This window comes from Psittacula echo (assembly GCF_963264785.1).
Source record: "Psittacula echo genome assembly, chromosome: 11".
NCBI classification, from domain to species: Eukaryota; Metazoa; Chordata; class Aves; order Psittaciformes; family Psittacidae; genus Psittacula; species Psittacula echo.
In genome coordinates, this window is record NC_137746.1 from 13,476,113 (window position 1) to 13,499,743 (window position 23,631).

At 41.5% G+C, this 23,631-nt stretch overlaps 1 protein-coding gene across 17 annotated transcripts in view; it reads right to left on the minus strand.

The window, feature by feature from the left end:
* Nucleotides 1-23,631, minus strand: part of ANKHD1 (ankyrin repeat and KH domain containing 1) — a gene marked incomplete at its 3' end in the record, with an annotated part of 102,388 nt that overhangs the window by 70,985 nt on the left and 7,772 nt on the right. For all 17 annotated transcript variants that reach the window (XR_013957827.1, XR_013957828.1, XM_080627412.1 and 14 more), the window contains exon 2: nt 16,710-16,863. Coding sequence is in view for 15 of the 17 variants with exons in the window: in XM_080627412.1 (XP_080483538.1) it covers nt 16,710-16,863 (154 nt within the window). The remainder of the gene's footprint in view (nt 1-16,709; nt 16,864-23,631) is intronic.

The following is a 23,631-nucleotide window of genomic DNA, read 5'->3' on the forward strand; positions in this document are numbered from 1 at the left end:
AGATGAGCCATTTGTGCTTAAATAAGCATGCAGTTTTATGGATAACATGAGTCTCTTTAAACACCAATATGCATTTTGAACAAGAAAATATCATGAGCTAAATAGGCTGGGTCTCCCTCCTGCTCTGGATTCTTTCCAAATCAGTCTTTCTGCACTGTATAACACTCACAACTCACGGATGGGAAACCTTAATCCCTGTTTAACAGAAAGGATTATTCCAAAAGATAGATGTGGATGCAAATCAGAACAAATCATGGTGACACACACTGGTCAGGTTTTCAAAGGCCTGATCAATCCTCATTCAGACTCAACTTGTTCCTTAGCTCACCTACAGCAACCAGTAACAGGAGAAAAAAATACAATTACAGGAGCAACTACAGAGAGCAGGTACATACATTGCCATGGGCTTCAATGGTAGCTCAGTTGACTATCACTAAATTTCTTGCTAATATTGATAACACTGAAACACAGCAGGGCTGGGTTATTCAAGTTGACTAAATGGCACAATATGCTAAGTTTACAGATCTAATTTCTGTGCTCCTGACAGTCCCCTTTTTTCTAGGGCAAAACAAGGTTACCTGAGTGATCTGTCTTACAGCTAGCCACACCGTAAGAGGAAGATTTCTCCTTTCCAGCAATACAGCTCTCTAAAGGCTCTACAACAGCATCTTCCAAAGTTTTTGAACCTCAACCAGTGTCACCCAGTAACATTTCTGGGTTATACCTGGCTCATATTGTTCTTCATTACTTTGCCGATTAAAAACCCATCTCTTTGAAAGCAGTGCCATTCCCTGGGAAGCAAGGCTCAGAATCTGCACAACCACCGCTGTGCTTCAGAGCTCAGCTACTGCCCTGCCTCACTCCTAGATGTCCACTACCTGACTAATTCCTCCTGTATAGCAGTCAGCTTGCCTAAGCAGCCTGCAGCTTGGTAGCTTCCTCAGCAGATGATTTATCGCCTTACAAAACCACATAGATAACTTTCTCAAGCAGAGTATCTGCAGAGAAGAAAGAAGTCTTCCTCTTGGATAGTACCAACAGAGCTCAAGGCAGCTTATGCTCCTAGTACCAAGCTGACGGCAGAAAGGCTCAGCTTAACTCCTGTGTAAGCCTTTGCCATCTTCCAAATCACAATAAATGGAAGAATTCTCCTGCCAGTATTCTGCTGGCTTCATATGACACCAGGAGCTGACACCAGTGGCAGACAGAAAGCATTCATTACCATGCAAAGGGAACAATGTTGTGCCTAACTTCAGACCTGAAAGGATGGATCAGACAATCAATGGCAGTGGTACTATTTAAAATCCTGGCACGTCTGAAACACCCTCAAGATGGCAAAAAGCTTGTAAAAACAGACAAATTTTGTTTGACTGGAGAAGGAGAGGAGGAAGGTGGCAAATTCCAGACCCCTGGAGAGGAAACCTGCTGCGGAGAGAGAAAACAACAACATCTCTTCATGGCAACCACAGGCCGAGAACAAACATTCTTATTGTGTAATGGTGACTATTTAGACCACGACGAAACCTTGTAGAAGTTGTTGACAGTATTTCATGTGTTACCATCACAGCCCCACACAGACTTCCAGAGCAGCTGAGTTTTCTTATTCTACCAATCAGATTCCCGACAGCAAACTCTCACACCCAAAAATGACATTTTCAATGCTATCTGAAAAACCGCGTCAAAACATCTGCTAAGCACTTTCTGGCAAAAGCAGAAATATCATTTTATTCTTCTGTCTTTTATTTCATAGTCTTAACCTCAAAATGCACCTTTCTTGACGAATCCCCACTCCTAAAAATAACAGAAGCTCACCCACTTGAGCAATATCCACAAGTGACAGGGGCTGTCAGAAAACACTGAAAGGCCACCATATACATGCCATTGAGGAAAGTTGCCCTCAATCCCAGCTTTTAATTTTTCACTTGCTTGACACTTCAAACTCTTAAAAACTGTACTTGCATTAACACATAGTTCAGTGTAGCTGTCAGCCCAGCAGCCAGAATCTTCATGACAACTGTAGCAGTGAGATTCTCTTTTCCAGAATCAAAAGCCAGGAAGTACTGCTCCAGTTCCAATTAGATCTTACTGTTACTTATTGATGACAAGGGTTTCTTCTGGGGCTCATCTGCTTTTACATCAGTGGGCTCAGGTATCTCAAAATCTACCAAGCTGATGTCCTATCCTTCAGCACAAACATGAATTCTTGTTTAACCAGACAATACTCATTAACATTTACATTTCAGTTGAGAGTTTTCCCATTAGATTTCAATCCAGTCTCTCTGCACTTCCACACCACATTACCTGCTTGGGTAATTCACAACATCAGTCAGCAACTTCCGCATGTACTAAAGCTTGGAAGCCCCATAAGCAAACTCAGCAATGAGAAAACAGCTCAACATAGACTCACAGATGGTTCTAGCAAAATCCCAACACCCCCAAATAGTTTGCTACTTCATATAATTTCTCTCCACAAATCCAATCCTCCCATTTCCTTTGTTTTCAGAAAGCATAAAGGAATATGGCTATTTGACAGATATGGAATACCACACATTTTAACTTAAAATGCAAGAAGAAAAGATTGATTCAAACCTTGTGACAGAGTTTTGTTACCATATGAGAGTTCAAATAGGAATGAATAATAGCAGACAAGTTATCTATATAACTGTCTCCTCCACCTTATTGAAATTCCTGACCATGACAGACTTTGCTACAGCAGAACTCTCGATTTCTCTACCGGTTTGACTTTTTTCCAGCTGTCACCAGGCATTCATTTTCTCCCATTGTATAAAAATTGAGTTACCTTTCTTAAAGCTGAAAGAACATGAGGACTTATGTGCTGATCTAACATTTGGCCACTGCTAGAAAGACTACTCCGTGCTCCTCTCCCTGGGTTTCCCAACCCCACCACTGCACTCGCATTGAGAAAACAGGAGGGAGATTTCTACCAGCATAGCAAGATGGGTTTAACCAGCAAAAAGCCTTCCAGCACCAGAACTAGCAAGTGGAGAGAAAACTGTGCAGCCAGGAACAGAAGATTCCTGCCTCATGGTGACAGCATATAGCCTCTAAACCACCTCAACCCCCTCACACAGCTTCCCCCTGGGCCTCTCATCCAGAATATCCACATTTTCACATCTCCTAAGCAAAGAGCTGTTTAAAGAAACCCAACCTTTCAATTTTTCAAGATCTTTTTTCTATTAAATCTCTAGCAAAGGAAGAGTTGACTTTTGAGGTGACAAGTTCCCAGATACAGTCCTCAACACTGCTGATTCCTTACAGGAACCCAGACCTTCAGTCACATCCATCACATACGTGCATAAAGTCATGCTGATCACTCACAAAATGCACTTTGACCCATATATCTTTACATGCAGTTAATTTGGAAGCATCATGAATTACTCGGGCATCACAGTTACAGATGTACTTCATCAAAGTTCTTTTTCACCCCTCTCAATGCAGTTAAGCATCAAGGAGAGGTGTCTTCTCCTGCATTACCTCCTGCTTTAAAGCAGCAGCTAAGTTAGGACAAAAGTAATAACACAGTAAAACAATTTTGCCAGTTCTGTCGCAGTCATCATTTAAACAGAAATTCAGTGGCTGAATTGCTTTAAACAAAGCAAACTAAAGCTCAGCGGAGAATACGAGAGGGCTTGTAGTTCAACACAAAGCCTAAAGAATTATGTTCAAGTACAAGAAAGCATTCATATTTCCTCTAGCAGAGAGGCAAAAATTTAAGACCATTATGAAATGAGCACACATTAATGCTCGATTGGTCTGGAGTGTTCACCCCTTCTCTGCTCTGTTTTGTTTGTTTGGTTTTGAAGTGTTTTTGTAAGATGTAAGCCTTGGTCCAAAACCAATTGAGTGCACTCTCCCCACCCATGAAATGCTACAACCAGTTCCTGTAAAAAGCTGCTTGGTATGCATCTCACACATATGAACCCCCCCAGACTGAAGATCTAACTCTCTACCTATCGCTGACAGTGAAGCTTCAACTGATGTGTAAATGCAAGCTCATCTCCTCTCTGATGCTACAGCATCCCTGAGGCCAGAGCTCTGCTCGGCTGGCACAGTCAGGAGGCAACAAGATGGAGAGGTAAGATAGGAAGCAGGGGAGAAAGAAATATCTTCCTCACCCCTCAGATTTTGTTCTGGAAAAAAAAAAGTTCAGTTTCTTCAAGACCAGATCTTCTCAATATGTACAGGTTGCCCAGAGAGGTGGTAGATGCACCATCCTTGGAGACATTCAAGGCCAGGCTGGGCAACCTGATCTAGTTGAAGATATCCCTGCTTATTGCAGGGGGGTTGGACTAGATGACCTTTGAATGTCCCCCTTCCAACCCAAACTATTCGATGATTCTGTGAATATTCCTACATAAGAGGCTCATTCAAACTGTGTTTTGGCTTACAGGACATATCAAATGCAAGAACAGACATTTAAATTTGGCCTTGGAGGAGGAAAAAGTATCCAATCCACCCCTGGCAATAAGGCCTCAATTCTAACATGGTTTGACTCTAAGAAAACATATGATTTTGCATTTGAGAGGTATATTCAAAATGCAATGCTAACTTTAATCTAAATTATAAAGGACAAGGATAGGGTTAAGCACTAGTTTAGAAACACCTAGTTTACTCTGGATGTGAATTTGTGTTGGTGCTTCTCTAGGATTAAACAGGAGGTACTGTGTATCACACTCAAATAGGATCTTATCACTTCACTTGTGATTTTTTTTGAATGACTAAGGGATTTTTAGGCTCTTTTTAAGTCTTAACATCGATAAAAGCCAGTGACAGACATCAAGAAAGGGCTGCCATGGCAGCAAAACCTCAGCACGTTACTTGGGTGCCTGATGTCTTTTCCACTGCCAGCCTTCTCTTCCCTACCTCCTTCTGCAACACCTTTTCCAGGGCTGCAGCACCAGCAAATATGTAAGTACATTTATGCACTTAAAACAAATGCTCTTCTAGTTGCATCACCTTTGCCAGTGTCAGTGTGATGAGCTCAGGGCTCCAGCCCCCATTGTCTGCCTGGCTTTGTTCAGCTTTTCAACGGCCACAGCTCAGATGGCAGACTCAGCACATCCCTAGAGCCGGGCTGTCACCTGCTCACACTCTGCCAAATGAAGCGTGAGGACACAGACACATGCCGGTATGGAGCTGGGGCACGGTGACAGCCAACAGTGAACAGACATGCAGGAACTGGGATCATCTACTGAGTGGCCAGCAGGAATCAAAGTTATGGATGGCAGCTCCTATACCTGAAGGAAACATCCAGGCTAGAGACTGAGAAAAACAATCACATTGCTTCTGGTTGTTTATACAGACATTGGTATTAAAACCCCAAGTCAGTCCTAGGAAATTGATTTGATTTGTGACTGTGGTGCTTCCAGTGTTTACCCTACAACTACAGAAGCAGCAACTGTGCAAATGATCCAGAAGCAGAAATCAGAACCTCTGTAAGGGAAGCTTCAAAGTAAACTCAGTACCTCATGCTATCAAACACGGAACCATTTACAAGGGGTTTTTTGGTGGGTTTTTTTTTCCTGTTATTTTACAGAAAAACGCCATGGCCAACAGTATGCAATGGATCTTTAATTCCTGGTTTTATCTTTCATGCCTCATCTAATATTTTCTCATTCCAAGCCTGACAGTTGCCTGCCATCAAGAATCTGAAGGATACACTTCTGAAAGACTTGAGACTGACTGAAACATGGCAAAGAAGAACATGAAACGATGCCATCACTGTGGGAGGGTAAGGAGCAAAGACAAACCTCATCTATCCCTAAGAAACACCAAGATAGGATACCCACACACAACAGAGATGCAGGGAGAACTCAAATGACCTTGGAATGCTGTTTACAGGCAAACATCCCACTTGAGCTCTCTTCTCCAAATTTCTAGCATTCAGTGGGAAGCAGAGTTCACACAGGCTGTGACTGGTATCCTGAATCAGAAAATGGCTCTGGCTCAGTACAGTGTTCTGTAACTACTAAGGAAAACAACTCAAAATACTTCTACATTTTCAAGCAAAGAACCAAGAGTGAACCTTGAGGGCCAGTGACATCAGTGACTTCATCCAGAAGCACAGTTTCAGCCCCAGGTTTATCAATCCTGTACAGCAAAGTAAACCAAAATACTCCAGAAGCGTGCCACTTCTTCAGAAAATAAAAAAGATCACCACCCTAATGTGAATAGCACAGGCCAGGGTATAAATTCACGTTTGAACCTATTTAGAAAACCTCTGCCCTTCCTAAGATCCACAGCTCTTCAAATGTCCTGTCATTACATACATGCTGCATAACACATCCTGAAAGGAAGGTCTACAGGAATGCCACAGTAGATTGCAAAGTACAAAAATCAGGATGCTACAGCCTGAGAAGGAAAATAAGGAATTTATTTTACCACTTTACCAAAGTGCAAAGAGAAATTGTAACAAGCATTAACCCAACAGAGAGTTCTGGAGGGAGTTACTTCAAACAGCAGTATGGAAGAGTCCAGCCATTTCAGATTTTACTGAATCAAATGTGTTCCATTATTTCTCTCCAGGTCTTTGCTCTTATTTGCATTAAAGACTAAAAAAAATACAGCTGTTCTACCTCCAATTCTGTCTCTATACTTTAGAAAGATTAGGCACGGGGTGTGCTTACTATAAGAGGAGGCCAATAGACAAAAATCACAACCACATTGCAAGTTTCTCCTCTTTTCATTATTAGGTCTTCCTACATGCTCCTTTCTCTGTCCAGACTTCCAAAACATGCTGGTGGCTTGGTTTTTGGCAATATGAGGCAAAGCCAACTGGAAGTCTGGACAGGTTGGTTAGAATTGATCTTCTTCCCAGGCTCACTGTGGCCTTCCTCTGTTACTCAAAAGCCATGTCATTCTTTGAAACTGAAGATAAAATTTCAGCCTTCATAACAATTCTGCCTGAAGCAGGTTTCTCTTACAGGGCATATCCAAACAGGAGTGTCAGCAAATATATATATAGATACATATATCTACACACAGGAACAATCAACTGCACACACAGAGGAACAGTTTATTTAGGTAACAGTTCTTCAGAAAAGTATTGGTTGATATAAAGTCAAATTCAACTTGTAACCCAAAGGCAAAAGGCAGACACCAAACTGAGATGTATAAACAAAAGCACAGCTTGCAGGACAGATGAAATAACACTCCTACTCTCCATGCATCAATAGAGCTCAACTTGAGTATCATGACTAATTTGGGACAACAAGCTAAGAAGAACAGAGCTTGCATATGGACTCCAGAGGAGAACAAGAGCAGCTGAAAGTCTAAATAACAACAGTTAGGGCCAGAGAGATTTGATGTTATTTAGCCTGTTTGAAAAAAGGGAGGGGAACTGAGGAACGTGCCAATCTAGAAATCAGTTGTAAAGGATGGCTGCACTGAAACTGGGAACACTGACCATGGGAATGATGCATAAAACCAGCAGCCAAAGCAGCTCCACTAAACCAACACCAATTGCTTAACTACAGCTTTAATCCTTCCCTCGTGAAGTGCTTCCAAAGCAACTTAGCGCCCCCTTCACCCCCAGGTTAGGTGTTTCAGCATGTAACACCGAGGACTGACACTCCATCCCAATGACTGTAGTTGGCTGGGCATGCTCTGGAGCTTCCAGCACTGGAAAGAGTTTGTCTAACCAGTTCTTAAAGCCACCCATCAGGAATGGCACAAGCACAGCTGCCTTTGCCTGGGGAGAAGGAAGAGGAGAAGATAAAAACTAGATCTACTGAGATGTCTCTCAGCCTTCTTTTTCCAAGAAGTTTTAGGCAGCTGTACAGAACTGGAGGAAAAGGCTAAATGACAAGCTAGTAATTGCTATTTTAGAGCTAATGCTTTGTTACACAGGGAAAATTACATTACATTACATTAATGTTACATTACAGAGATGCCTCTGGTACCCACAGCAAGGATTTTTTTGATGGATACAATGAGCATAAACTTGTACAATGCAAAAACTTTTTTTACGTTTCCATATTGAACCTCAAGGACTTAAATACTTTGTATTCACAAAGAATCTAAACTCCATTGTTGTGCATGATGCTTCATGCACTACATCTTGGTTTAAATCACAAGATTTAAGTTCTCAGCTTTCAAAATAAGCTCTTTAGGCAGAAAATAATTTCTAGCAGGCAATGAAAGCATTCATGGCCCACTGCAAAATGAGCTTCCATCAGTAGAATCCAAGATGAGCAGCAGTATCATTTTTCATTAATCTGGTGAAAACTAGGTTGACTTTCTAGAAACAAGCAGAATTGGATCATTTACACTATACATATATATATACACACCCTATATTATCATTTGTTTTCCTAGAAATTTGCTTATTGTAATTACTCCCTAACTACAATAGTAATGGTTTTTCAAATGAGTTACCAGTTGAGAAAAGGCAACAGGTTCATCCATTGCCCCATATACTCTGAGCTACGACTCAGCACAATTTGTTGTTTCTCACACTTAAAAAAAAACCCAAAAATATTTAATACCATTATAAAACTGATAGAAGAACAATATATTGTAGGTCTGCCAACAAGAGCTCGGTTAATTCATCTCACGTGTCACAAGACACTCGTCACAGCCAACAAACCAGACACTCTGAGCAACCCTTCTATAAACTGGTAGCCCTGCTTCTAATATAATAACATTACATCTCCCAGTACACTTCCAGTCAGCCCCAGGAGGGGTGGCTGCACATCCACACTGCCAACCTGACTTACCAGTCTGTCTAGTTGGAGCCAAGCAGCTGGCACTAGCTATTGTCACCACACTACCATTGAGTTACAGAACATCAAAACCACCCTGAAATCCATGTGGGGAGATTCGAATCCCATCTTCTGCGCACTACGAATCACCCACTTAATGCTCAAACTCTGTTCTGAGCACTTTCAAACTCTGGTTTTAGCTAAAGAATCTACATGATGGACAGGTTCAGAAAACAAAAAAGCAAACCCAGTCTGTGTAATTGAGGGTTTTTAATAAACTATTATTAGAGTCTTCTTGCAGGAGACACAAACAAGAGACAGACTTTCCTCTCTCCTTCCTTATTCTCCTGATGCACTCAGGAAAAAGAGTTACATTTTGATCAGCTCAATCCTGCAAGTGCAGTAACTGCTTCCTTTCACAAGGGTAACATCCAAGCTCCCCTCTTACATAGGCACTGCAAAGAAAGAATCAGATCAGCAGCCATCTGTTTAGAAAGCATGCCATGAATGAAACAGACACAGAAAAATACTATACCACACTCAATGAGATACATTCTGTGGCAAGACATTTGGGTCAGCAGCAGTATTCTCCAGATACAAGCTTTAAAGACAATGTGGTTTGTGCTACTGTTCTATTTTTCTGTACGTGGTTATCATCACAGATATACATAACCAGCTTACCTGAGACAGTGCTGTGCAAGAGCTTCATTTACCAACCCTACACAAATCTCAAGACAATCAAACCAAAAGCTTGCTTCAATGTACTGCCAACAAGAGTCTCACCAGCCGCCTCACTCAGCCCCCTGTACCTGCACAGGGTACCAGCTCCCCACACCACAGGGCTGCACAGCCAGCTCTAGGCCAACAACCACAAAGACCACTGACAGCTTATGCACCCCACTGCAAGCTCTGAACATGGTTATTTTCACTTTGATGGATGAAGGAAACATACATGTAAGGGTGGTGAGGCACAGGTTGCCCAGAGAAGCTGTGGCTGCCCCATCCCTGGCAGTGTTCAAGGCCAGGTTGGATGTGGCTTGGAACAACCTGGTCTAGTGGAAGGCATCCCTGACAACGGCAGGGGGTCGGAACTAGACGAGCTTTGAGGTTGTTTCAAACCAAACCAGTCTGGGATTCTACTCTATGAAAAAGAATGGGATCTTCCCTTGGTACAGGCTGAATTCCAGCTCAATTCAGGCACCACATAGGACTGTCAATAAAGCAGCTTCCTTCCTCCTCCCAAACTCTCCCTACTTTCCTTCTTTGGCTGAAGCTACTCCAAGAACTACTACAAGTAGTGCTGAAAACAATACTGAATGGAAAGAAGTTTTTAACCAGGAATCTCCCCACACTGGAGCAGGAGGGCAAAGGGGACTTTTATTTTGCAGAAGAATCCAACTTGCATGAAAAAAAAAAAGACAGAAGTAAACCAAAAAATTGAGTTAATGGAAAAAACATATCCAGGCCTTTGAAAAAATCATGTTAAAAGAAGAATTGAGAGTCATTTATGATATGGTCATGAAGCATTGGCCGATTCACTATGATAACTTCCAATATCTATATAGACAGATACAGATATATATAAATATGCAGCAGCTTAAGAGACTGAGGAATACCCTGGCCAAATTTAATACATCACAAATTAAACCCCCCAAAGTTTTGACTTGTTTCTTCCCACTCCCCATCCCTACTGAAGGAAAGTTAAAAATCTCAGAATCATCTTTGCCCAAGAATTCCAGGAGCAGCTCTGGTGAGATAAAGGAGCTATCTGACACCTAAAGAATCAATTTAAGTGTTACAACAACGAAACTGTTCTTCACAGCAAACCCCAACTGAAAAAGAGCCAAAAAATATGAAGCTGGGACATTTAACACACTTTCAAAATATGGAAGTTAATTTGACTGAGAATACGATTAGACTGGACTTTTTCTAATCTAAAAGCCTACTAGATTAGAAAAAAATACTTAAATCATGCAAAAACCTCAGAGAAATACAAGATTAATAATTCAATTACATGCACAAAATTCAGACAGTTTATCCAACTTACTCAAAAGCACAACACATCTGTGTGTTTCACATACCATATATTCCTTCCCACTCTGAATCTTTGAATGGCAAAGAAAGAAAATAAGCAAGTCACTGTAATGTGCCAGTGTTTCAAAAGGCCAAAGTTTCCAGTTAATCAGAGGTGATTTTAGTTCAGCTTTGATCACTAAAGAAGCACCAGAATAAATCTTATTCAAGCTTTCTTAATGAGAACGGTTTCTCTATTCAATCCCTATATTGTGTCCATGTAACACCAAGTATTTCACATCAGATCAAATTGAAAAACCTTTCTTGGTTTAAAAATTAAAGCTGCTGGACTAAGGTTAAGGTTTTTGCCATGTTGAAGATGGCTAAACACACTTTGAATTTGATACTGCTACATCTTTATAATAAAGTTCTTTGTTCCAATGCCAGCAATCCTCTTAGATTTGCCCCCAAGAAAGACCCTTTTTTTTATTCAAGAACACCAATACAGATCTAGAAGCATGTGTGTTATATTCCACCAGCACAATCTGAAAGCTGCAGCCATCAAATTGACAAACATGACCCTTCTGTTTTCCGCAGCCTTCTACAGTTGGAAGTAGAGCTCAGATAACCCTTCACAGGTTACATTTCTAACGGACTAGATGCCTATATCCATCTAAATCACAAGTAAGTTACTCATCAGACCTAAGAAAAGAAACACTAGGTCCATATGAATCTTATTGATCACGAAGTACATGATCAAAGTGTCACTGACACTTGCCAAGGAGTCTCTCGATGCACAATGAAGCAAGCTGTGCATGTTCTGAACTGTTCTTTTTAGTCCACAGCTCACTCCCTATATTGCTGGATTACAGGTCTACCTTGTCACATTCAAGCCCTTTCATGTTGGGGAAACAAATATAATCTATTTTAACCAAACGATCTCTTGCTGTTACTGAATAATGAATGGGTTTGGTCACATCACATACAAAAAAACAAAAGTAGGTTTGGTCAACAGCTTGGCAAGAGAGTAAATACAGATACACATACACACAGGGGAAAGCATTCAGTTTTACAACTGCTGAATCTCACTCTGTCCTTTCAGTGTACCCTAAAGCAGGCAGATTTTATCTGGGCCCATTCATATTTTGACCTGTGTTCTGTATTTCCACTAAGCAGGTGATTACTTCCACTTTTTGCCTTCCCCAGTTCCAGAATACTCAACCTCTTTCCCTCCCATTTCATCCCACCAGCTTTCCAAAGCACAGTAAAATGCTCTTATGCCTGAATTAGGTACTGAAATCCAACAGGGATTAACAAAAACTTACTAAAACTAGATTTCTCTTTTACCATTTACACTATATTTAATCCCCCAAAGTTTCAAATACACCAAACAATCTATGTGAGGGTCTCTGGGCACCTTCAATCCTGTATTTCAACAGAAAAGAAGGATGTAACTCTGCTCCCTGTCTGAACACAACAATGGATTACTCACCTCTCTTTCACTAAACAAACCCTCAGCTGAACATGGTTCCTCTCCAAAACAGCCTGATTCTCCTCACAAGCCTCTTTACAAACCACCGTAGGACTCCCGAAGTACTCTCTGCTAACAAAACTCCTCCCTGTGTAAATGCTCAACAGTAATGCCAAGTGCTCCAACACTAGAACAAGAGTTTCTTCTCACCTTCTTCTGCATCTGTTTTTTGATGCTTCACTGTCAAAGTCCTGCAACACTCAGATTGAGAAGGAACACACAGGACACAGGCATCTGAACTATTTCCTCAAGTTAAAAAAAAAAAAAAAAAAAATCAGTTCAGTGGCATTCTGTCATTTCCCAGAAAACTCAGCAAACCCATGCTGGACACTACAAACTGGGTATGGTACCTGCAGGGATTCACATTTTACAACTTCATACGGAATTCTGTGGTTTGAGTGCAGAAACACCAAACAGGCATAAGGGATTTTTATTTGGCCACCTTTCTCTATCCTCTTTAAGAAACAACCTGTACTCCAGACACAGGACTGCATTACAGAAGCAAGACATTTTCTCTTCCTGTTGCTCATAAAAGATAGGAACAGAAATGAAACAGCTTTCACCTGTCAAGCTTCCCAAGTCTTCGGAGGCAAGTTTGCCCTTTTAAGAACAGATGTTGAAAGACCTATGGAGGAACCTGCCAAGAATAGCAAGAGCTCTGAATGCTACAACCATCCATCCACTGCAGTAAAGAGTTTTCTTGTCATCGAGTGAGTCCAGAGGAGGCCACAGAGATGCTGCAAGGGCTGGAGCAGCTCTGCTCTGGAGTCAGGCTGAGAGAGCTGGGCTGGGTCAGCCTGGAGAAGAGAAAGCTCCTTAAGGGGAGACCTTCGAGCAGCTCCCAGTGCCTAAAGGGGCTACAGGAAACCTTTAGAGAGGCTTTTGACAACGGCCTGTAGGGACAAGACAAGGGGAATGGCTTTAACCTGACAGAGGGGAGATTGAGACGAGCTCTTAGGCAGAAGTTCCTCCCTGTGAGGGTGCTGAGTCACTGGCACAGTGTGCCCAGAGAAGTTGTGGCTGCCCCATCCCTGGCAGTGTTCAAGGCCAGGTTGGACAGAGTTTAGAGCAGCCTGGTCTAGTGGAAGGTGTCACTGCCCGTGGCAAGGGGCTGGAACTGGATGAGCCTTAAGGTCCCTTCCAACCCAAAACATTTTGTGATTCTGTGATCTTCCAACAGTCAACTACTGTCCCTAAGAAGAGAATTTAATATGCAACTTTACTGAAGAGCCACAGAAGAATCAGGATTCTTCAGAGATGGCTTATTATTTTAAGATACTAACAGCACCCTAATTAACAGGGGAATTGAATGTGTGCAGTGCAGAACATTTATCCCCTGTCAGAACACTAAGAATCTGTTTGATTACATCTCCCAACAATATGGTTCTCTTTCCACAGGTCATTTTACCTTTAAATCCTTTCTTTGCTACATGGAGTCAAACTAAAGGAAGATATTCAAAAGACTTGGTTTGCTTAGGACAGCTTCCCAAAGAACAGGATTCAATTGTTTTAATTCATCCTCAATTTCTGAAGACAAAACCAACTCCTATTTATGATGTCCATAGAACAGTGAAGTCTCTCAGTTTTCAGAAAGTAAAACTATTTTTTCTTGTGAAATAATACAATCACTGACAGTTGTTTAAAGATAATTGTTCATTAACAAAGTGCCTGTGCTTTGCCTAAACACATTACAGAAGGAAGTAGCATTGTCCAAACTAAAGCTAACCAGCCAGGCTTTAAGTGGACCTAGTAAATGTAGGGAATGTGTAACCCCTGTTTGTGTGCACATGTGTATGTACGTAGGTGTGTACTTGCTGCTATGTTACAGTGGGCAAGGCACAACCTTCTTGCTAGATATTCTACTTAAGGCCGTCACCCTCAGCATCCAAACCCACAAAATATTTTAAGCCCTCCTGGAAACAGAATAAACAAGCTAAACTGAAAAAAAAAACAACCCAGCACTCTTCTGATGGGTAAATGTAATGTATAGAAACATTTTTAAGTTATTCAACTAACCTCTGGCCTCCACACTTGCATATGCAGGCCCAAGCAACTATCAAGACAGCTACAGAAAAACAAAATCTCCCACAAATCTGAAAGCCTGCGATAGCTGAAAACCACTTCTGCATAAGTAATCTGAAGAACATCATCCCACCTGGCTGCAGTTGCTAGAGCTTACCTCCCAGAATTAATAAACAGCATGGCCGTGTGAGAGCTGAGCATTAAAGGATTCATGGAGAATGAGCAAAACTAGTTTTGCAAGTCATACTCATTAAGATCCTCATGACACAGCCACGAACCCGGTATGTGAGAAACCCTGAGAAATCTGAGACACTAAAAGCAAGACTGATTTTGCTCTAGGTTGTTGGGATCAAGCCTCCCACAGGAGAGGGGATCATCACAACGAAGGCCAAGCTCCCCTGGAAACCACATCAGACAAGGCAGTAGCTGAAATACTTGTTTGAGCAATAGCTCTGCCATCTACTTTTGCAACCTATCCCTAATACTAGGAACCAAAATGGGACTAAAACAACAAGAGAAAACCCTTGCTTTTGCCGAAGTGCAAAACAACACAAAGTTCCAACAGGAGGCCACTATGTTGCCACGATGGAAACCCAGAAGCCCACTTAAGATTGGAAACAGTATTTTCAGTCAAACCTGCCAGAGAAACACAGGGAAGATACAACACCTCCCAAAACCACTTTTTCTTTGGCAATCACTTTCAGATTATGACTTTTCTTAATAAATTACCAGACTCTCAGTGTCTTCTTTAGCTAAGCCTCTTGGTATTTTTACTGTTCAAATTCACAGTGGGAAAGACAAGTACTACTTAACTCTTAAGACTTTTTCAAGACTGTTTTCAGTCTTTCAGTCTCACACATTCATCAAGCAGCATTCATTTTGTCCAGTCTTTTTAGACAGGAAGATGGAACACCCAAATAAAAGCACCTTCTTTGTGTTGATTTGCTCTTCTTTCCAGATTCCTTCTGTTCTGCCCGTTTTCTATATCCCTACTCCAAGCACTCGAGGAATCAAAGCATGGAAACCCCAGATTAAAAACAAATCATTTAATCCTGGGGACAAGAGGCCATCTACTGCTTCAAGTCTACAGAAAACACTCTCACAGGCATTACAAGCAGCAATTTGTTAAATACCATGAAATAATTTTGAACACTGCAATCCCTCAATGTAAGCATGTCTAGAAACTGCCCTCATAACACTACCTACCAGACATCTCCACTGACCATTTATCAAGCTAACCATAGGTTTCAGGACACACCAGTCATCAGGTGCATGAGTCAAACTGATTTTCATTTTTAAAAATGCTTAAAAAGGGATCATAGCATAGCATCATTTAGATTGGAAAAGACCTTTAAGATCATCAAGTCGAACTGTTAACCCAGTACAAATTATCAGGATCAAATTATTCACATTCTCTTAGTGTCTGGAGCATACCAGATTATTGTCTCTATTCCCTTCAAAGCAAAGTTTGGTTCCCCACGAGTTACATCAAGTTAGAATCATTTTAAGGGACCACCTTTCATTAGGCTGCTGTATCATTTTGCTGACAAAAGCTATGCTATGTTCTAAATTGCAGAGGTTTTTCAAATTCAAAATACAGAGAGACAATCCCACAGCCCCTTGCATCTTCCTTCCTCAGGATGAAACTCTCCTTTAAGACTGTACATAGCTTTACACTAAACACCTGCAAATAAACACTATTTCATCTAGCTCTTGTGTGCTCAAAGCTTAAGTCTGAAAACTCCAGTTTCAGCACATTACTACTTGACTGAGTATGTACTCATCAATATTAAACAGGATTTGTTTCAAAACAGGGTTCTCACATCTTTTTGTTCTTGGAATTTTGAAACTAACAAATAATCTTCAAACTCATCATGAATACTCAAGTCACAAACCTTAACAAGACTTGAATTAGTCAAGCTTTCACTATAGAACTAATATTTATCTGGTTCATCTAGTTAGTTCTAAAACATGAACATTACGTATGTATTTTCCAACAGTCATATCCCAGAACTAGAGGACGGAAAAATATTTTTGTGACAGTTAAACCAGAGAAACAGATATTTCACCTGCAAATTTCTGGAGCAATGAATCAATTACCTATTGACCAAGGCAGTAGGGAAAAAAAGGTAATTTTAGCAAGTCTAATTGCTTCCATTCTCTCCCCTTTAATCTCCTCTCTGGTAACATGTGCAATCTTACCTGGCAAATGAAATACCATTTAATTAAAATTAAGTTTTCTAACTTTATATGTACAGGAAGAGTAGACCAAGCAACCCTCAACACCTGTAAGAATTGAGCTTGTTTTCCATGGTCATGGATAATGTCCAGACTTGTGAATATGCCACTAGGGTCAAAATGTACACATTGCAGATCTGTGTGCAAGTTGTGTTCAGGAAGAAACTACACAAAGAAAGTACCTGCTGCCTCCAGTAAGGCCTCTAGTCTTGCTTGTGTTTCTGGATCCACAGTTCTCAAGTCCGCCCCTTCTGCAGCGCTCGATAAGAATAACTCCGATGTGGTTTTAAGTACTGGGTTATCAAGATCTTCTTGGTCCAAAATAAAGGATTCAACCTGTTTGCCAAGGTAAAAAAAAAAAAAAAGAAAAAAAATAAGATTTACCATTTGGAAGTTTCATGCTGAATCTAAAATATTAGACAAAACATAGAAATACTTGAACTGTACTATCAGAATCACAGTTTAACTGCACAGGTTATAGGACACCACCGTAAAAACTATAGGGTCAATTCACTGAAAAGACAGTTGAAAACACAAAGGAAATAACTCTTCACGAAATACAGTTTATTTTAATATTACAATTAACAAGATCTTAGACAACAGCAATGGCAACTCAGATTAAATATTCAATAAGTGTAATGCATGTTTGGACAGTTAGAAGACTGAAACAAGACTGCTATAGAGGCTGTAGCATCTTTGTCACCAGAAGTCTACCTACCTTGTTACTCAAAAAAGCCACCAGAGATGACTTCTGTATAGCTGAACCTACCTGAGAGCCAGAGGGGGACTGAATGGTTTTCCTAGATACCCTTTAGTTCTATTTTAAAAGTAATTACAACTAACATAGAACAAGGAGTTTGTTTTGAGTAGAAACACCAGAGTTGACTAAAATTCCAACCCAAAACATCTGCTACCAAGCTGGCACTCAGCATTATCTCAGTCATTGTTTTCTAGACAAGAACAGATACGTACAATAATTAAGCGAGCAGGTATTCCAACTAAGCAGCAATAATGATGTCCCACCAGTGGTCCACATGATCTCCAAATACATGCTCATGGAATTACGCAACATCACACTCTGTAGTTCTATGACAGCTTGCCAGAGTAAACAAGGAGGATACCTGACTCATTCTCTAACGACAGCACAGCTACATTTCAGAATTTGTCCCAAGTTCAGACATCCTTTCCTGTATTTTCAGTAGTATTTCAAGATAAAGCCACTATTTCATAATTAGACATTACCTGTTCAACACTCAGTGCCTTAAATAAGCCACAGAAACAAGATATGGTCCATATGCAGCCACTGCTATCCCTTCCCACTTTATGCCCCAGCCTCATCTTCCTTTCTCTGTTCTCCCCTACTACTTCCACCATCTTTTTCACACCAACATTAAACCTTCATCATATTCAGCCCTACCACACAACACCCCAAAACACCTCAAGAAAGGAGTAGTTTATACTTTAAGTGTAAAAAACCCAACAAATCAAATTGGGCCATCTGCAAATTCATTGGGGGAAAATGGTAACAAGAGGCTGGAGAGCTACACAGAGCACTGACATGCAAGAGCAACTGTGGTCATTTCTTCCCCTTTTTGCCATGTAATTGTTCCGCAGCATCTTCCCTGTCTCCAAGCCGATTCCTCAGTGCCCAGTGAGATGCAGTGCTGCCATAGGAATACAAAGGGCACCAGGGAGAAAGAGGGGCTTGTCACAACACAGAATATGAGTTCCATATCTCTGTGGATACACACGGCATTGGCGAGCTGACAGGTATTATATCCTTTGCGCCAAGGCACAAATATGAAAGCTAAGACAGCAGGCTCTGACAGTTGAACATTAAACAAGCAGAAAATTAGTGACCTAAACCAGTGATACAGATTTTTACTACAAACATAGAGCAGCTGTTTACAGCTCACAGCAAAATGTGCCCATACAGTAAGATTCACCTATGCAGAACTCAAATTCCAGGTTATTTCACTCTAAGCAGCTTAAGGACTCCCTGCTGCAAAACTGACCTCTGGAAAAATTCACCCTTACCTACAGAAGCACTTCTGCCCCAGGACTACAAAAGGGCACTTTGCCTCACCAATATGCTAGAAACATTATCATAGAATAATAGATTGGTTTATGTTGGAAGAGACCTTAAAGCTCATCCAGTTCCAACCTCCTGCCACAGGCATGGACACCTTCCACTAGAGCAGGCTGCTCCAAGCCCCTGTGTCCAACCTGGCCTTGAACACTGCCAGGGATGGGGCAGCCACAGCTTCTCTGGGCACCCTGGGCCAGCGCCTCAGCACCCTCACAGGGAAGAGCTTCTGCCTAAGAGCTCATCTCAATCTCCCCTCTGGCAGGTTAAAGCCATTCCCCTTGGCCTGTCCCTACAGGCCACTGTCAAAGCCCCTCTCCAGGTTTCTTGTCAGTCCCTTGAGACACTAGAGCTGCTCTAAGGTCCTCCCAGAGCCTTCTCTTCTCCAGGCTGAACAAGCCCAGCTCTCTCAGCCTGTTTGCACAGCAGAACTGCTCCAGCCCCCTTCTTCATGGCCCTCCCTCCTATTATCCTTATTGCAACAGTGTTTGTGTCATCTGATGACCAGCAGAAAATCCCACTGTGTGCATAACGGACTATTCATAACATGTAATTGAGAAACACATACAAGACATTCTACTACATGCTAATGGACTTTTTTGGTCTTTTCCAATGACATCACTAAATTAAACAGCAGTCCCTCCTTCTGAAGACAGGTTAAAATGGCACCTATCCCTGAAACAGTTGTGATATGAACAGTAAATACAGCAGAAGTGTTCCAGGAGGCTCCTGGCAAGCCTTACCTCCCAGTCTCACAGCTAGGCTACACCCAGGCCAAGGCAAGCACATCAGCCTGGCATCAGCCTTCAGAAGCTGAGCCACTGCAACCTTTAAAACTTCATCTTTTTGACAACTGGGCAAAGATATGGACCATTTTCTCCCCAACCGCTGCCGCCCTGAAGCTCACTCATATATTTACAGGTCATTACCTCCACCAATACACCTCCTGAACCTGAAGCAGTATTAATTCACCACTCACAAATACTCTATTAACTTGCAAGGAATTCCTGTCTCTCCTCCCAACAGGAAGCACATTTTGCTCAGAGGAACCTCTAAAGAAGTCTGTATCTAACACTGATTATGCAAACACGATACACAGCTTTCACTTAGGGTACAAGCTGGGTAGTATCAGTGCAGTTTGGTCTTCTCACCACTCTTTTCACCTCTCACTGCCCTTCAGCTCTTCTTCAGGTTTAGTACTGTCCCTCCAGAGACCTCACACATGTAAAGTCTCACAGAAAAATTTGCTTCATATACAGTATTTTCATCGTAGTTTTACATCACAGCAAGAAAAGGCATCTGCTTTCATAACTTCTGCACATGTTGAGCATCAATTTTTAGGTTTTGAGTTTTAGTAAGAGCTTAATAACATAACCACAATAAAATAGAACTTGAGTGTGAAAATACCAAAAATCCATATGCAGCATGTGAAAATAGCTGTACTATTGCCAGTCTGCCAGGACGAGTTGCAATGTGGTTTCAAGTCAGAACATCTGACATTGCTGTAAATCCATGCACTTGCTCACACACTAAGGCAAGGCTAGAGAGGATGAACAGCTGGATACCTTATCAATAGCAGAGTAAGAAATAAGCTGAACAACCAGATGTCTCTTGTGAATGGAATTATTATGATCACATCATAATAACTAAAAAACCCCATATTTAAAGAAATCAAACTACCCAAAGTATATCAAAGAAATTCTACTTTTGAAACAAAAAATAAACTTCATTAAAAACAAACACCAAACAAAACCCCAAGCAGATTTCATGTTGGCATTCCTGGAAGACTTATTCATGTGGCAAAATTTAGGCCCTGCTCTATCCTAATCAGATCTGCAGCAAAGTGATAGAGTAACCAGGCACTGTGCTATTTTTGGATTAGTTTGCGAGCTTTGGGCTGTTAATAAGCATCTCACTTGATAAGGCTCCTTATGAAGGTGTATATTGAAGACATTTTTCTACCTGCCAAAACAACTTCAAGTAGGCACAGTCAGACCCCAAAGAAGTTGCTAAGCTGCATGCGACCTGAGGACAAGGTGCTGGACATCAGTGTCTTCCCTGCATTGCTGTGTTTCACACCCATCCACAGCAGCCATAGAGCTTCCCTGAAGTTCTGCCAAGGACTGCAGCAGCCTCACAGCTCTGCAGATCCAGTTACACCACTGGTCCTCCCTCCATAGCAGCTACATTCGCAGCTATTTGGAGTCAGCTACAGCAGTATTTATGTGTTAATGCCATGACTGAGTTTACCTCAGGTCAGGGGTATGTAAAGGTGACTTTGCAAGCACTGACTTCACAACTAATACCAGCAATTCCTGCAAGATGGGCAACAAGATACAGAGTTAGAAGCAAAGCCCTTGTCCCAGCATGGCTCGGACCTGCTCACCACCAGCCTGGTACTGACCCAGGCTACAGACAACTATTTCCTGCTGTAGTTGTATCAGCTCCATTCCCTACTGCTCCTCCAACCTAGGCAGGGAAGGGCAGCAGCAAACACAACTTATTCTACCTTTCCCTTCCATTTGTGTCAAAGTTGTACTTCTGGGAAGACTATCTTTGCACAAAGTGTGGTTAAGAAATGAAAGCTGCTGTTGAATCAAATCCTTCCAGACAGCCCCTAAGCTATGAACACTTTTCTGGGCATCAAGCCTCCTCACTCTACAAATACTGAGGACCAGAGCACTTAACTGGGGCTCCTAAACTCCTATTTCTTATGCAAATAAATGACTACTTGATTGTGCGTTAGGTAACCCTTCCTAATTATTGCTGTAAAAACTCAATTTGGACATATGTCTAAATACATCTGAATGTATGCAGAGGGACCTTGGCCTCCTTAAAGCTAATATAGGCCTGTAGGCCAGGCTCAAAGTTCATGCCTATGAAGCTGAAATAGATAATCTATATTTAAACTATTTTCATTCCATAATTAACAAGATGTGGTCCTACTGCAGCATTGCACACTAGGAAGTTATTGTGGTTTTGTTTGATAAGCCCAACCTCTGATGCTTTATGTTGTCATGCCCTTTATTATACTGAATGCCAATACCTGATTAACACTTGTAATTCTGCTCTAAAAGTTTTGAGGAATACTGATACCTCAAGGCCAGGTTGGAGCTTGGAGGTGGTTTGGGGCTTGAAGCAACTTGCTCTAGGGGAAGGTGTCCCTGCCTGTGGCAGGGGGTGGAATCATATGAGCTTTAAGGTCCCCAACAACCCAAACCAGTCTGATTTTGTGATTCTATGACAGGACATAACATACCGTAACACTAAGTGAAAACTGAAAATGAGTTTGTTTCAAGTTTGACCTCAGACCCCTTTAAATTCCACATATAAATGCCTGCCTCAAAACTACTAAAAATAATTATTCCAAAGGGAAAGCAAAGTGAAGCCCTTTGTCACTGACATGGCATTTGTAGGAACTTGCTCTGTCAAGTGCATCACTACACCCTGATGTAGATTCACACTAGCAAAAGGCCTGGCTTTGCTTTACCTTAAGATGTGCTTTTCAACGCTGCCTTCCTCATGCCAGTCAAACAATTTTTCACCTACTTAAGGTATCTTCCCGACATTACTATTTCAGTTTCAAGAGATGGCCTAAAGGAATAGGAAAACACACACCCAAACGTGGGTATTTTCACCTGATTTAACCCATCAAAAAGGGATAAAATTCAGCCGGAAGGGAGGCAGGAACAAATAATTTTCTACCACTTTACTGAATTTTATGGACTTACCAAAGGGGTCTGATAAGCTGGAACACTCTTCTTCTGGGAATAGCAAGCCATCAGATCAACTCAGGTCTCTGCAAGGCTAGAAGCCCAAGTGCCCCCCACATTTAAGAGAAGCTGTTAGCACCTGCACACTGCCTTTGCTTAGCAGCCTACAAGAGTTTTGTAGGCAGGAAATTAGATTGGGAGGGTGGCAGAGAGGAGGGGTGTAGATCTGGTTAGCTTCAATTACAATAGGAAGTTGACTAACATGAGGCAAGATTACCTGAAGGACAGCCTTTATTCCAATATGTATTAAGCAATTATCAGATCATGAAACAAACAGCTATAGGATCTGGGCTGCAATAGGTTCATGTCAAAACAGGTTCATTTTGCAAACCCTGCTACAGATGTAACGTAAATAAAGATGGACATAACTTTATGCTTCGTAACTGGAGACAACTGTCTCACACACATACACACACGTCTGACATTCATGTATAAACCTGTGCTCTATGTTCTTGATGTATTAGCAGCCACTCAAACTGATCTCAGCATTAACTTCAGCTGACTAAAATGACATGTGAGAATGAGCAAGGAGCAACCCAACATTCATAGGGTAGCTCCTCTCTGCTCAGTCCAGCCCCATCGATGGATCTTGAGCCCAGCATCACAAGTCACTACTCCATGCCCAAAATGATAGCTAGTATTTGAAACATGCAGATAAAATAATAAACCAAAATTTAGGTTGTATTGGACTGCTCTTCCATGCCAGAGGCTGTTGATCCTGGGCTTTCAGTTTTCTTGCGTTAATAACTGAACACAAAAGCAGGCTTCCATGAGCATCTGTCAAACGGTTCACATGAATTTAACCACTTACCTAATTTCTCTCTTCAGCACTCAACTGACACTAGATATCCTTATGCCAATTTAAGTAGCTCTGAATACTACAAATTACACCTTATCACATGCCTCTGGAAAGAGCTGTCTGATTTATGACTCTTCCACCTCCAATTCCATTTTTATGTTGCACAACAATAAGCCTAAGACAGAACTGAACCTCCACTTAGCCCTCAAAAAATCTCAGCCACAGAAAACACAGGTTGAGTCCTCTCGCCACCATAGGCTGGCAACGTGAAAAAGTTTCTCTGTATAGCAGAAAAGAAAGATTACTCATTTCAGTCACTGCTGGCAAAAAAAAAACACAACCCAACCCAACCTGTTACAAACCTGCCTGCAGCCATCACACATTCAATGTCTGATAAACACAAATAATTATGACTAAGTTTTCCCAATGTTTAAGAGAATCTTCTG